Here is a 16,994-nt window from a genome sequence, read left to right on the forward strand (position 1 = left end):
TTGGGCAAGGGCTGATGAATGTTTGTTTTGACATTTCCTTTCTCTTTAAAGGACATTTAAAAATTTTTTTCTTAAGCTCTCTCCTACTGAGGAGGGGGTTATATTTTTATGTGCAGTTCAGAAGAACGTATCAAAGACCAAGTAGTTGAAAAATAATTTTAATAATTAGAGTGGTTCTCAAATTGGATGTCTTCTTAGGGAAGCAGAGGGGTTTCTGTCCTAGAGGTCACACCTGGATTTTGCATCTGCTGAGATTTAAACTGCATCATGTCCTCTAAGGTATTCTTAAAATCTGGTATTTGGACATTAAATCCTTCCCTTCACCTCCTCAGTCTACAGTTCCTTACACAGCATCTTAATTAGCAAGAAGAAACAGAAATGTCTTCTACATTTGCATGTTGAAATGTGGAGCATGCTGGCATTTTTGATGATCATGATATCTCTGCTGTCCAGTCTAGATGCCAGTTATGGTATTCTTTCTTTCCCTATCACACTGAAGGCTTTTGAAATCACAGTTCAACTACCTGGTACTATATCAGCCTATTGACATTTCAGTGGGTTTTGATTTGTGGTCATGGTTGTAAGAGAATAAAGACACTGATCAATAGAACCATTTATTGACTTAAGAATATAAATAAGTCCACAATATGCTTTTTATACAGACACTTGCATTACATATACAGGGTTATTGAAATTTTGGTCTTACACAAAAAATAATTTATTAGCTGCTTATTTGCTTTACCAACCAACTTACAAGAGGGGCTCTTTAATTGTATATTTGATATAGTACACTTATTTTAGAAACATTGTACAGTGAAATTTACATGTTCATCAATTTCTTTTCCCTTTGTTTTATAAAAATATCAGGTGATACTGGATTCAATACTGATCCTCCATACTCCATTTTTCTCTTAAGCTTAACACATCACTGTTTAATGTTTCCAAGTTTATGGTCTTTCACTGCCTTTGAGCCCAAGACATTAATCGCATTTTTGTGGAATATGGCTCTTGCTATACTTAACAGGTCCTTGCAAAGGTCTCATTTGTGAAGTGTGCCATATTGTAGCATGATAATCTTTCTGGCTACAACAATGCAAAATTACCCTATACCCTCTCCTCCCAACCCAGGAAAAGGCTACAGCTGAAATAATTAAAATCTATATGCTTAATGATCTGTGCCTTCTGCAGGGTGGCACATTACTGTCTCTAACAATGTTTAATAGCTCATAGCATTCAATACACTTAATCATGAATTACTGGCATTTGTAGTACTTTTGCATACAGAACATATCTTGATGGGGGAAAATTGCTTTGAAACAGACTCAATTCCCCACCATGAAAAAAAAAAAACGCTGGGCCAGACGGAATGCGGATGCATGGTTGTCTTTGGAGCTGTTCTGGCCACTGAGGCAGGACTGTAACAAGGCCATGTGGTTATTTCAGATTTTGTTAGGTGAGAAAGAAGTTTCAGTTTGCTTGGGTCACACTACCCATTCTTGGTCTCCCAACCACTTTGGGGTTATCCCTGATTAGAATGTCACTTAGCTGGGAAGCTGGCCCCACCCAGCCACCTGACCTCCCACAGGTCAATCGCCACTTAGTTTTTGTGTCTTTATATGGAAAGTAAGAGTGAGGTGCTAGACAAGCATAAAGAGGTCCTACCCAGATCAGAAATCCTCCAGTCTCACAATCAGTTCAGGGACAATGGAACCATCAGCCTTCTGTCATTTTCCATGTAATTTCTTGTTTGCTCAGAGTTGCTTGGAAAAACAAAGAAAGATAAAAAGCCCAGAGTCCACTACCTTTGGTAGAATGATAAAGGAAAAAGCAGAATTCCCATTTTATAGTAATTACATGGTTTTAATGTAGTTTGCACGGTACCTACTTTTTATGTATATAAATATTATTCATGTTAATTTTAATTATTTAATATTATAATTAACTGTATTAATATACATTACATGCATAATAATATAACATGTATGCATATATTGTGTTTAATATTGTAATTAATTATATATTAGTTATTAATATACTGTATAATTATTATTAATTATATGTGATTGTAGCATATAGCATCATATAGCATCTAAATATATTCTATATTTAGATGCATATAAGGCTTTGTTTGCATATTTAGGTCAAAAATTATTTTGCTTCTGGTAACAGAAGGACATGAACTGTGCCAGCACTTCTATAGATGCTCGGTGCTGGAAGTGACAGGATCTGCAGGAGGTAGCTTATTTTAATGCAGAATTTGCTTGAGAAGATACATGATTTCATCATCTCTGAGTCTCAGTGAAAAATTCTGATTGTCGACCTTTCCTCCTAATCACGGATTTGAGTCATAACCACCCTGGGGTGAAATGCACACATTCCTCTCTCAAGTTCTTGATTGTTTCCAAAAAAGTTTTAAGACTTTTTTCCCTGTTGATAGCAAATGCTCATGTGGGCAAAACAAAGGAGAAGCAAAGGTGTTGCAACTTCCACTATCGCCTGCCTTTCTCAAACCTTACAGCTTCCCTGCTGCTGGCTGAGCTCACAAGACCAACTTGGGGGAAAAAAAAAGTGGAAGAAAATATTCATATTATGTCCCTGATAAATTCACAGCATTCAGGATTTTGTCCTTTCTTCTTGCTTCAGCAGCAGTTGGATATGTTTTGTTTATTTATTTAAAGACTTATTTATTTATTTGAGAGAGAGAGAGACAGGGAAAAAGAGTGGGCATGTGAGCTGAGGGAGGAAGAGAGAGAACCTCAAGCCAACTTCCTGCTGAGCACAGAGCCCAACTCAGAGCTTGATCTCAAGACCCTGAGATCATGACCTGAGCCAAAATCAAGAGTCAGGTGTTTAACCGACTGAGCTACCCAGGGCCCCCAGGATATTTTTTAAAACATAAAGTGCCAGGCCTGCTGTCCTTTGCCCAACATTCATTGAGTAACTCTACCCTGTCAAATATAGGTTAAGTGCTAGGAATAAAGAAATAAATTTGCTACAATTATGTTTTGTATCCTAAGCTTATAGTCTTGGCAAAGGGCTGAAGACTCAAATGTGTGCAGCATAGGCAGTCAAAAATCAGTCCCAAGAAGAGACAATAGGGAGTGGTAGAGCCTGGAAATAATTGGAGGAATGTCTTTATTTAGTTCTTCCTCTCCTCCTCCCTCCATCCTTTTCCTTCCTTTCTTCTTCATAATACTCTGCTAACTAAATAAAATAGTGTACTAATCCTCAACTCCTAATACAGATCCAGAGGAAATATGTAAACAAATAATTTTAATACAGTAAGTAGAATCTTAAAAGTTACTTCTTTTTTTTTAAATGATTTTTTATTATATTATGTTAGTCACCACACAGTACATCCCTAGGTTTTGATATAAAGTTCCATGATTCATTACTTGTGTATAACACCCAGTGCACCATGCAATACGTGCCCTCCTTACTACCCATCACTGGTCTATCCCATTCCCCCACCCCCCTCCCCTCTGAGGCCCTCAGTTTAAAAGTTACTTCTGAATCACAGTTGTTAATAGCACAGACCCTAGAGCCACCATGGCTTTGAATGCTGGCTCCACCATTCACCAGCTGTTTGACCTGAGGCAAGTAATCTTCCTTTGCTCTCTTCAGTTCCCTCAGGTGTAAATGGTGACAATGCAAGTATTTACTTCATCAGGTTCTCTTGAGCAGTAATTGAGTTATAATGTATAAAGCTCTTCAAACAGAACGTGGCACACCATGAGCTCTAAATAGACTGTTCTTAGTAGGAAAGAGAGAAGACAGCACATGTTATGATATTAAGTCTGAATAGACACAACCTGATAGAATCTTAAAATGGAAGGAATCCTGAGTCACCTTGTGGGCACCATCTACTTGCTGCTGGAATAAGCCCAGAGGAGACTATTCCTCAGTGTTTACTCATGCAGTTAGTTCAGCTCATCCTTTCCTGCACACCAGCCAACTCTGGATAATTTTATCAAGGGAGTGCTCACTTTTGTCTTCAAAAAAGGAGCCAAGAGACATAGTGTAAAGTGTCAGGATCTCCTCTGGTAACCTTGTAACTTCCATGGTGTTCTCTACACTGACTGTTCCTGGTGTTTGTATTTGTTCGTTTGTTTTGTTTGTTTTTTAAATTGGAAGATCTAATTGGCTTTATTAAGCAATTCATGAATTGGGCAGCATCCCATTTAGCAAATAGAGAAATGCTCCTCACATTGACCATTCAATTTAGCATTTCATTTGCTTTATCTCAAATGAAGATATATATTTCCCACCATGCTTCAAAATTGAGCTAACCACAGCAGTAAGTGGTTTTTTACCATTGCATTTCTTTACAAATTCTACAATGTAATCAAAATGATAAAACATTCAGAAGATGTGCACCGTCCACTCAATTATTTAAAAATTCTGTTGTGTCTCTTCTTTCGCTGTCTCTGTGTGTGGCTCAATGGGGATGTACAGTTTGGGGGACAGAACTAGCCAAGAATTTTTGAAGCAGTGGTCAGGTACTAGACCTCACTAATCTTCTCTTAAAATATATTGCATTTTCTTCACTGCTGTAGAGGATCCATTTCTCAGGATCTTTTAAGATTTGTACCTCAAGGAAAATATGTGTGAAAAATGTTCTGAGGCAGCCTAGGTTATTGTGAAAAGGGAACAAGTCATAGCTAAGAGGGTTAGAACTTTTTGCTCTTTATCTCTCGTTTTCTCTAGGAAGTCTACAATGGGAAAATATCAAGAACTGAACCATCACTATATGCCAGGTACTTTATGCAATTAGACAAAAATCTACGTAGTTAAGGAGAATTTAAATAACTAGACAAAAGAGAATATGCAGTTTTATATATTACATAGGATAACTGCTGGTTAAACACATAGACATAGAGAACTTTCTGGAAGACAGCTTAACACTCTCTGAACCTAGCTTTTCATCATTCCCTTTTCCGCCACTTCTCACAGTTTTCCCATAGTTTGTTTCTCAAGTATTGAAACACAGCTTCTGTTGCATGCAGGCTCGCCCTTCAAAGGATGTACCACATGGTATTCATGCTATTTTGGTTCATAATCTGCTTCTGAAATGACTTTTCTACTCCTGAGACTCTGTCCTCTGCATGTTATCCCTCTCTTCTATGTATTATTACCATCCTGCGTTATTCCGCATTTGAGTTGATATTACCTCAAGCTTTTGCACAATTATCTGTCCATCCCCCAGTGCCGCCTCGGTAGCACAAGAACCAGAACAAGCACCAGTCTGAAAGCCAAGCACTGGAACCGTTTGGGAGGGGAGTCATTTTCTGCCTTAAAACAATAAATATTTTTATTGGGCAGCTGTTTTCTTGCTTCTAAATTATTGTGTATGCAGGAGTGGAATCAACCAACAAAAAGCACTTCCAAACCTTTAACCAAGAGTTCATGAGCTATCTTGTCATGGAGAGGACCACAGTGATGGTGGTAGCAGTAATATTAATGACAGTAATGAGTAAGCCTCCAGTAGGGGTAAAGCCTTGTGCTGGGTGCTTTGACTGCATCACCTCTAACCTTTAACCCTAATGGCAGTCCTCATTATTTTGGCCCCTGTTTTGCAGTTGAGGTGACTGAAACACAAAACTTGAATAATCACTGAGTCTAATTTTTGGTAATGGTTGGGGTGGAGTCAGGGTAATGATCCTAGATCTTTGTGATTTTGAAGATTACTTATCTTTTAATCTATGACTTATATACCTCTATATAGTTTTTAGAACAGTACTTATATAATAAACCTTTATATAAAAGCACTGTGTGCATATTACTTGCTATTATTTCCCTTTGGTCACTTATTTGGAGATATTAATTCTTCTTCTTTCCAGAAGGTGGTAAGTGCCTTGAGGAGACCCAAGACTTTACTATGGATGACCTGCTCTGAGCTTAGGTCCATATCAAGTAATTGAGATTGAACACAATGGTGTATATATAAAAGAAACAGGAAGATCTATTATCCCCTCTTCATTGATCCCTTCCATCTCCTACACATGCATGCTGTTTCTTAGCTAAATATTTTACTCTTACAGAAAAAGCAGTTCCCTGGGAAAATAGCTAATTTTATCCTGATAAACTCGCTTATCATTGCATAATATAGATTTCCATTTTAATTCAGTAATCTTAAAACTACAGGGATATAAAATGCATTAAAGTTGTAGTTGACTTCAGATTGCTTTTCCTTTAAAATCTTTAACAACATGAAATCATTTGTACCTGCTTAAAATGAGTTTTTAGTTGTAATTTAAATTGAATTAAATCATCTTCTATTTATCTAAAAATAATCTCAGAATTTAGCATGAGATTTCCATTTGAGAGTCACATTTTCTCATGTGGATCTCTCTCCTTTTCTCAATCTCTATCCTCCTCCCCGCCCCTCCCCTCTCACAAACATCTCCAGAGTTCCTTTCTGGGGTGCCTGTGTGGGGGCCCCAGGTTGATGAGCTCCACCTGACAGTTCTATGCTGCTGTGTGTTACTCCTAACTTTAAAGCAGTATTGCTGCCTGAATGGCCAGCATCTGGATTAAGTGGCGTTATACTGACCTTTTATATAAAAACCTGACCTTGAATATTAGTTTGATTAGGCATGGTATGGTTCCTCCACGTGCTGAGGGGTGCAACTGAGCTCACCTCCTAAGCCCTTTGCTTACAGAGTAGCCCTACCTGAGTGACCTACTGTTACTATGGCTCGTATACCAATTTAACTTGCAGAATTTGGGATCAACCATGTAGCTCACTGGGTTTATATGTAGAGTAAATCTCCCCTTTCCTTGACTAAGTAGATTCATTCCAACAGCAGCTGTTCCACCCATTAATACCATATGCAGATATGTCCATCTTTAGCTGTGGTGACCTTCTCAATATTTCATTTAATTCACCTACCATTGTGAATGTTCTTTCCCATTGCACTATGCAGAGTGAGAATGAGATCGTCTTCTCCCCACAGCACGGATATCTGACAACGAGTCCTTTTTTTCCAGAGCTCGGGGGATGGGGAAGAGATTTATGTAATCCTGTAGCAAGGGTGGGACACCTGGATTAAATATGTATTTCCTAATTGCCAACCTCTACCCTAAACTTTATATAGTCCTGAAGGGCCAGACATCTTGGAGATTCACCTATGTGCCAGTATGGTCATGAATTGTTATATATTTCTCCCATGTTGTTGTATATCAAGCTATTTGTTTGTGTCTAGGCATTGGGACTAAGCTGGTCGGCTATACAATATGCTTATTGTAGATGGTAGCTTCTTTTAAAAATCTAACAGTGCAATACATTTCCTGACACACCTTCATTTTCCAAGCATGAAAAATATCTCTCCGAGGGTTTAAATAACTGTAACATTGAGTGAATTACATTCTATTCTGATCTGCTTGTGAAATGCTAAGAGGTATTTTTTTTTTTTCCTCTTGTAGCTTAGGATAAATTAGAGGAAGCACAGTCTTTCAATGATATAATTGACGTTATTTAAATGGGCTAGGTTTTGATTAACAGATGAGAAATAATCATTTCTATAAATAAAATATTGAATGAATTGTTTTACCCTAAATTAAATAATTGGTCATATTAACTTCTATTCTGCAAGTTTACTGACAAAGCTTTTATTGCTTCTGTATATGCTCTGCTGTGTGAGGCTTCATTACGCTGCTTCCCAGGCCTTTCTACCCCCAGGAGCTACCCAGTCCCCTGAAAGGGGACCTGTGTCATCCTAGTCAGCAATCCCCTTTGCTTCCCACTTCTGGTTTTTTTTGTACTAATACTTAATATTCACCAACCACTCACCTTCTCTCCGGTCTTCACCTCTTATCAGTCCCTAAATCCAGTCTTTCTCTAATACAGATCTCACTAATATTCCCTTCCTTTCTGTATCCTGTTTCTATTTCCCTGGTCCATCCAGGCCCTCATTATTGCTTCTCTCAGACTCTCATGCATTTGCCCTAATAACTAGTGTCTCTGCCCTAAGCTTGTCTCCTTCAGTTTATTTTATGCAATGTAGCCAAAATAAAAATCTATTAATGTTACTTCTCTCCCTGCTGAGGAGCCAGTTCAGATCTCTTTCATGGCTTCCCAAACACCACCACCTCTCCTTTGTACCCCTTCCTCACTGTGCCTCCCATGTGACTATGGTTCCTCCCACTCAGTATCCTTCTCCAGCGTTCAGAGCCTTGCACGGTGCTCATGCTGCCAAGGGTGCTCTTCCCGCCACCGTCTTTCTGGTGAACACCTCTTCGTTCTTCAACGCCCATCAAAGTTGACGGCTTCTCCCAGCCTCACACTAAATAAGTAAATCACTCCCCCTTCTTTGTCTACATCCTGAATCGTATGTGTATTGTGGTATATAGTCATACATATTATGAGTACGTATTTACATCATGTTTCCTTGTTAGATTGTGAACTCCTTGAGACCAGGGTGCCCTCAGTCACCTTTGTAATTCCGGAGCTTAATAATATCTGACATAGTATGGGTTTGTTGAATTCGTTCAATTCTATATTAGAGAATATCTTCTTAGCAAAGTATCAAAACTCTGCATTTGGGGTATCTCTATGGTCTATTATTGTCTGATTAGTTCAATTAAGAATACAGTGTTAATGGGGCCAGGGTTTTAGTTTCATTCCTCTGTGGAGCAGTTAACATTGTACCTCAACTGTCAGTAAGCTCAACTAGCTGCCTAGTAAATCCCATTGGTTCCAAGGGAAATGGAGAGTGAGAACGATTAAGGTCAGGGCAAATTCATCTCAACTATCAGACAAATTGAATTGAATATATTCCTTATTGATGTTTAAAGCACAATTTCACACTTCTGTGTGAAATGAACACCTTATTTTGTCCACAGCCCCTGTCTAATGTGCACTGATGCATTTGACTTGAAAGGTGGGCTGTGATGGAGGTGGCAGGAGGACCTCCTGTTCATGGCGGGTTTTGCAATAGGAACAATCATCATCCATCCACAGATCTTTATGATTGCTAGCCTCTGAGCTTCCTGTCTACCCACACGCCTGTCTTTGTCTTGCAGGTGAGACAATGCGCATCGCCTCTTCAGAGTTTGCTGATGACCCGTGCTCATCGGTGAAGCGTGGCACCATGGTGCGGGCGGCAAGGGCTTTGCTTTCAGCTGTAACACGCTTACTCATCCTGGCGGACATGGCGGATGTCATGAGACTTTTATCTCATCTGAAAATTGTACGTATGTGGAAGTTATCAAAACTTGCTTTATAGGGGTTGCAATACTGACCCTGTATTCTGGAGCTCGGACCTGCACTAATGATGTTTCACTGCTCACCGGCTCGCTTACTCACCGAAATGGTATTACCCCCAATTTTTCTAATACTAAAATTATATTCAATAATTTACTCAGAAAGTTGTAGTGGATTCACTTGAGTTTGGATCCCCCCCCTTACTTCTTGGAGTGCAAAACAGTATATTCTTTTAGCCTGCAGAGGCTGGGCATGGTGTACCTGCCTTGGTCCTATCTTGAGATTCAGATTAGAGCTGGTCCATGTGGTAATTCAGAGGAGGTCAGCTCTTCTGGTTAGCTGGCCAAATGACCACCTATGCCCACCTTAATAAGGATCATGTGCTAAATTACATTTCGTTACCTGCTCCAGACTTGCACTTTCATAGAATTATGGACTTTGAACGTACCTTAGGCTTGCAATAAAGAGCCCTATATACCCATCTCATGGCTAAGGACAATCTTGTTGCACCAACCCTGGCATCTAACATAACTGGGCACTTACATGTCCCACTAACCCATAGACTCCTATTATAAGTACCTCACTTGTCATAGTTCCTTGGTTTCTTTCAGCTCTTTTGTTTCCTAATGGAATTGGATCCCTACCCTAAGTCACAAATTTTACTGGACCAGGGGCCAAGGCACCCTTTGCAGTTCTTGACAACTAGGCCTCTCTCTGTTTTTCTAGTTGCTGACTGGCATCAGTCCTCTGAACTAAGTCCTCTGAACTATGATGTAACTCAATTGCTTAAGAATATGGCTTCTGCCTAGAGAGTTTCTATTCCATGCCCTCAGTGAATTTCATTCCTGGACATTTGACACCAATCTTGGACTGATCTCAGGGTCCTTAGATGAGGAATGTGAACCATGGGTTTTCTTTTTTTTGGGAATCAACCTATTGCTGGTTTCGTTCCCCTAGCTGTGGCCATTACTGGCTTATTTTCCCTATTACGCAACCCTCGAGGTCTTACTTTCTTTGTCAGTGAAATGAACAGTCAGGGGGCAAGTGAGATAAGGAAATGAGTAATGAGTGCCCACTCTCACCTCACCTTCCATCTGATTTGTTCTATTGGGGAATTCAAGAAATTTATAAAACAACAAGTGGTTCTCTGTCAAAAAGGCTTGGGTAGCACCTGAGCTGGCCCCAATAAAAAAGCCATGATTCTAAGTTGTGTATAAACTCCTTGATATTATTAAACCTCTCCACTTCCAACACATGCAGCGTGAGTTCCATGGTCAGATGCCACAGAGCAGGGTGCAGCTCTTCTTGGTTTCTGTAAGGGCACGTGAGGAGCCAAGGGCACAAAGCAGAACCTGCTTGGGAGTTTCCTCTCAGATTTTTCTGAGAACAGGCCTGGAAAATCCAGGAAAGGCTCTTGCGGTTTGGATGAGGTGAGCAGTATGGGAGAGACTTTACCTATTTCAGAGGTTATCAAGGGAAACAGTAAAACGTTATGATTTGCTATAGTATTGACTCATACATGACACATATATGATTCCAGGATTTAGCTACTGGAATAAGATTAACTTTAATATTGGTTTGATGTCCACTTGCCAACCTGTGTCGTCATCCACCACATAACCTCCTTACATATCAGATGCTTTATCTGTTAATATGGGACTAATGGCAGTATAGCCCTCAGGGTTGTGAGAGATTTAAAATGGGTGCAATTCCTATGCAGCACTTCTCACAGAGTTTGGTGCAAAGTAAGTGTGTGGTAAATGACAGCCATGTTGCTATTTTCAGATCCCTGGAACCCGTTGACTGCACTGGTGGCTGTCATTCCCGAGGTTTCAAGTGTTCTATATGCATCTTTTAAGCAAACAAATTACTTTGTTCTCTAGTGTGTGGGAGAAGTAGTTTTGTTATCTTTCCCTTACATCATGCTTAGTCTTCAAAGGCCACATTCTCAGAAAGATCTTTCCCCAGATGGACAATCTTCCTTTCCCAGGGGAGAAAGGACTGAACCTAAAGAAATTAACTTTACATCCCATATGTTATTGTGTGGTGCCACGGAAGGCCTCTTTCAGCCATTCCTATTTAGTGATGACAGGCTGACTCTTCTCCCCGAGCTGCCCACGAGCAGAGAGGGCTCCCCGTGAGTCCAGGATGCCATGTGAGGTGCAACACCGTTCCCGCCTGTAATCCTGCCTTTCTACCCACTTGTTTTGACCACTGCTGTCAGCTGATCATATCACCGCGGCCCGCCGTTCTGGGGAGTCAATTGTATTCTCTTCCCGACACAGCAGATTAAGGGAAGTTTAAAAAAAAAAAAAAAAGGGTTTAGCACAAAATCACGGAAAGGTCAACCCAGCAATATTAAGTAGTCCTGTCAGACTGTCAGTAGTAGAATTAAAAATGATCGTAGACTAAATAACACATTTGTTCTGCCTGGAGCGCAGGCTCTGTGGAGAGCAGCAGCGGTGGGATGTTGCCCTCTTGTGGAGCGAGTAGGAACTGCAGTGCCCGGGCGGCCACTGCACTCAGGCTGTGGCCGGTCTCACACTGTGGGTTCAGGTCAGTCAGGCTTTCATATCATGGGGCTATTGCTCCGCGCACCCCCTCAGAAAAAAACGCCCACAGTGTGTCAACAAGCCATTACAAATGAACATGGTATATAATTCTGCTTTAGCTTTCCGTTCTTTTCCGTTGAAGTGCATTCTCTCATGAACAAGCAAGTGTCGTCTGCAAGCATCTGTTTGTCTTTAACTCATATGCAGAAATTATCCTTATGTGTTTGGATGGGGCGGGTTAGAAATGGTCATCTACACCTTTTTTAGGGCTTTTTCCAGATAAAAAATGGTGGTTTCCTTACCACAAACAAAAATTGGTAAGAAAAAAGAGTGACAGGTGATTTTCCATAAAAGTAGTGGTTCCGTGTTCTTTTGGTTCAGATGCTTGAGTAATACCCTCCATGAGTCTGCAGCGTCCTGCCGTGGTAACCTTTTTACGTTTAAGCATTATGCATTTTAGTTTTTATCTCTTAGGCCATATGCCAAATTTTTATTGCTCTTCTTTCCAGATCATGATTTTTTTCTCATTTCTGAATAACATACAGGAACACAGATGGAATTGCCTTATCAGAAACTTATATTCATGTTTTTCCATCAATAATTCACTGAATAGATGAAGGATAGTGAGTTTATTCTCCTGAAATACCTGCTTTCGTTCTCTGCCCTGCACCCCAATGAGTAATTGCCAGCAAATCAAGTAGTCAGGAGCAAATATAATTCACACTGTAAAAATGAGTAAAGAATTAGGGTATCTGTGGAGATGGTGTGAATTGGCATGGTATAGGTCTTTGCATCTGCTACCTTGAAATTATTTTCGGAAACTTATGTTTACATGACTGCTAAAGAGCTGTCTTTTCACGTGACATACAAATATTCTAGTTGCCCATATGAAGCTCCTTGTTTGGTTATGCAAGTATTTGTGTGGGCTTTAATGTTGAGCTCTTTTTTAAACATGTTAAGGATTCTCATGACTGCCAAAGGTTTTTGCTACTGTACCTGTTTTGAATTCAGGATGATAATGATGGAATAGTGGGTGACATATAGTTCAAAGGTGGGTTATCACCCAGGTGGAAATTTGATGTTCCTGAGCAGAGCTAAAGTAATCATTTGCACATCAGACATCATTAAAAAATACTGAATTATAATCACTTTCCTTGTTGAAGTTGCTGGTGAGTGATTCCCTAGCCAGTCATCTGATATATCCTGCAATCAGTTGACATTGTCAGTATGTTAGGTTGATATGTGGCATTTTAGACTTTTCAAGGAATCCTGCATTGCAATCGATTATCATGAAGAGGGATATTTATTTTCCTTAGACTCTGAGTTAATGTAATCAGAATGTATTGTCAATTCTTAGCATTGGCGATGGCATTACACACACAAACTCATCTTGACATGTATGTGTTAGAGAAAGCCACCCCCTTTTTTCTATCCTCAGGGTAGGTCCTGGAATTACGATATTCTTGATCATCTCAGAATTTCTCTCTAGAAAGTGGAATGGCAAAATAGAAAAACAACAACCCCATAAGCAGTTTCCCAGAGAAGTCAGATTACTTTCAGAGCCATCAGGGGCCAGATCTAATGCTGCTATCCCCTTGCTTGGGAGACATTGATGAGGCTGACTTTAATATTACCTGTGCTTTTTGTGACATTAGCCTAAAATAGTGTTGTGTGTCCTCAGTAATGGATTATTTCTCAATAGTTGCCTGTTTAGTCCTACAGCTCTAATGTAGCTCTGGTGTTTGAAGAACAGCAGTTAATTGATGTAAAATAGCCTTGTCTCTGATTATTAAGATAGAAAGTATTGCCCACGTTCTTAGCATATCTTTTTTCTTAATTAAAGATTTATTTGAGAAAGAAAGAGTGTGTGCAGGGGGAAGGGCAGAGGGAAGGGAAGAGAAATCCTCAATCAGACTCCCCACTGAGCATGGAGCCAGATGCGGGGCTCAATCCCGAGACCCGAGATCATGATCTGAGCCAAGATCAAGAGTCAGACACTTAACCGACTGAGCCACTCAGGTGCCCCTTAGCATATCTTTTCTGTCGGAGCTATCGTGGCACTAACTTCATATAGCTGGGTTGTTTGGAATTTATTTATGTATTCAGTTATCCTTTTAAGAAGTACTTATTGGATGCCTAGTCTATACAAGGCACTGTGCTTAGATAACTTTGAAGGTGAGTAAGTCTCAGCTCCTGCCTTCGAAACGTTATAGGCTACTGGGGGAGACATTAAGAAAGAAAGCACTACATGTTGGGAAAATGTGCATATTGCTCTGATCTCACCTACAATAAAAATATAATTAGGATGTTTTCCACTTTAAATAACAGAAACCCAACTCAACTTGGTATTTTAAAAAGGGAATATATTGGCTCACCAAACTAAGAAGTCTAGAGGAAATTAGCTTTAGGCAAGGCTTGATCAAGGCACAAAAAATGTGACAAGAACCAGGTTCCTATCTCCTTTTCTTCATGAAGGACATTCTTCTCTGTAAGCCCTTTTCTCACAGTCTCAAGATAGCTGCTAACCATTCTCAAGTTTATACACTTCTAGACTAAAGATGGCAAGCAAAGGAAATTCTCTTCCCTAATAGCTCAGATAAAAGTTCCACAGTCTTGTTAGTCCTGTTGGCTTATGAGTTAGGTGCTTACCTCTGAGTTAATTATTTAGATGGGGAATGGGATATGCTGATTTTTAAAATTTGGTCAGCACTTAACTCCTTTCCCTCACCATTCCCCAAGCCAATGATGGGATCAGTGTTGGTCATGTAAGGATAATATGAGGAAGGGTGATGTGGCTGGGAGAAGGAGGTCTCAGGATTGGGTCTCATTATATTGAATGAGATTTGCCTTTCCCAAAACCAATATCTTGGATCAGATTTGAGAGGCTGGGGTCACAAGTTCAAGCCTAAGCTAGGGCCTAAAAGTTGAGGGTGACTGGAAAGAAGTTAGTCCCATCAGAAGAGTTGGGGGATGTATCATTCTGTGCAATAATGAGATTGAAACTACACATTAATTACAGCAGGGAGAGTTTAATATGGAAAAATTTTAACTGCAATAGCACATTAGAGTCATAAGGGACTGGGTAACAAGAAGAGAGCTCTAAGGACCATGACAAATATTAGGAGCAGCTGCTACCCCAAGGACTCAGAGCACTTCAGGGAGACCCCCTACCACCACCCTGAGCCAGGGCCAAGATAGATTTTCGTACTTTGCTTTATAACAAGTCACTGAGGTGCCACCCAAGCTAATGGAACTTGCTGGAAATCTGCCCTTAGGGTGTCAAAGAAAAATGCTCATCAAGAGGGGTCTCACTGGGGGCATTCCACTATAGCATCATCCAGGGCAGACCATGCTAAGGGTAGCTGCTGGCCACCTGGTGCTGGAGAGGCTACCTCTGCTGCAGAACCTGTGGAGGGAGCATACCCGAACCAAGAAACAAGACCTTTTCCACCTTGGTTGCCACCCAGCAGTCTCTAGTAATGAGGCTTAACATCAGGCCAAGTGGGAAAGGAATAATATTTCAAGGGCCTAGCCATGTTTAGACAGAGTAGGCCAGTGTGTGAATTTGGATTTGATAACTAGCTCAGTGAAAGAGAATTTACTGAATAGCAAAAGGGATGCTCATTGCCTTAAGAAAGGAGATGGATTCAGGTCAGACAACAGACTTCAGCTACAGAGAACTTCACAAACCAAGGGAAAGAACAAAGGCATGAGAGTAAGAGGAGGGACTTGGGGTGTCCTCAATGTAATAATTGATTCTGTGTTGTTGGAGCGTAGAGGGCAAGGTGGAGAAAGGCGCTAACAGAGTTGGACAGGGAGACACATGTTCCTCAGAGAACGTGATGATTCGGTTGGACTCTACCTGTGGATTGTGGGGAGCCATCGAGTACGTCTAAGCATTGGAGTCAGATTCAAGATTTAGATAAATAATTCTGCTAGTGATGTGGAGAAAGAATTGGAAGAGGGGTGAGTCTAAATAAGGAGACAGATGAAGAGACCATTGAGATTATCCAGGCCAATGAATAAAAGAGGCTGGGCAAAGGCAATGGCAGTGTGTACTGTGAAAAGGAGGTTAGTTTTAAAGATATTAAAAAGGTGGAATGGCTAGAACCCAGAGACTGATCAGATGGGACAAGGTTCCTAGTGGATATTCATAATCAGCTGATCAATATAATCCAAAACCTTTATAAACCTATCTTTTTCTGGGAAGCTGATGCAGCAGAGCTGCGGAGTTGAAAGCATGAACTCCGGAGCAAACTACCTTAGTTTAGACCCAGGCTCTCACACTCACTTGCTGTGAGGCCTTTTTGGAAGCTTGCGTAACTGCTTTGACCTCAGTGTCTCCTCTGTAAAGTAAAAATAGGAAAACTATCAACTGCAAAGGGCTGTTTTCTGGGACAAAATTAGGTATATGTAAGCCATTTAGAACAGTGTCTGCTACATCTCATAAGTACTCGGTGACACTGAATAGTGTCATTTTTCTTGCACCAGCTGAAAATAACTTCGGAAATATAAGCTATATTACTGTTGTGCTTCATAAAACATGACACCTAAAGAATACATGACACTAGCATTTAATCATTCCTGCTTTCTGATGAAATCATTTTCTTGTTAACAAGAAAACAAAATTTAATCAGGAGGGGCAGCTTATCAAGGAAAGAGAATATTTAATCAAGAAGGCCAGCTTTAGAAGGCAGAGACATAAAATATAATGATGCTGGGATAACAGTGGTCAAACCAGAGTACATGGCTAAACAAGTAAAGTAATGAGAAGTACAATTTTACATCCACTCATGTATTTACTTGGCCAACTACTATTTCCAAGATATTTGAAAAAAAAAAATTTTTTTTAGGTAGGCTCCATGCCCAGCATGGAGCCCGTTGTGGGGCTTGAACTCACTACCCTGAGATCAAGACCTGAGCTGAGATCAAGAGTCAGAGGGCGCTTAACCAACTGAGCCACCCAGGTGCCCCCAAGATAAAATTTTTAATTTAGCCATAAAACCAGATCCTAATAATAGAGTTATATATGACTTACTGAATAGTTTCATCGATGTCACTTAAAATACAATGAACTCGATATGCCCGGTAGGACCCTGGAATGAGGTCAGTGTGCCCCAGTGGAATTTAGGATTGTTATGCCAACGATTTATAGCCCTGGTATGGACGGTAAATGTTAGTGGGAGAACCAGATCACACAGTCTGGGAGGGGAGGGATTAGACTCTCAGTGCAGCAC

The 16,994-nt window shown here is 40.3% G+C and overlaps 1 protein-coding gene across 1 annotated transcript in view; it reads left to right on the top strand.

Annotated features, from left to right (window-relative positions):
* Positions 1–16,994, top strand: part of CTNNA2 (catenin alpha 2) — a 1,091,309-nt gene that overhangs the window by 329,685 nt on the left and 744,630 nt on the right. The window contains exon 4 of the mRNA XM_087863625.1: positions 9,025–9,191. Coding sequence (XP_087719751.1) covers positions 9,025–9,191 — 167 coding nt within the window. The remainder of the gene's footprint in view (positions 1–9,024; positions 9,192–16,994) is intronic.

This window comes from Ursus americanus, chromosome 7, assembly GCF_024610735.1.
Source record: "Ursus americanus isolate L20-20 chromosome 7, mUrsAme1.1.p, whole genome shotgun sequence".
Classification (NCBI taxonomy): domain Eukaryota; kingdom Metazoa; phylum Chordata; class Mammalia; order Carnivora; family Ursidae; genus Ursus; species Ursus americanus.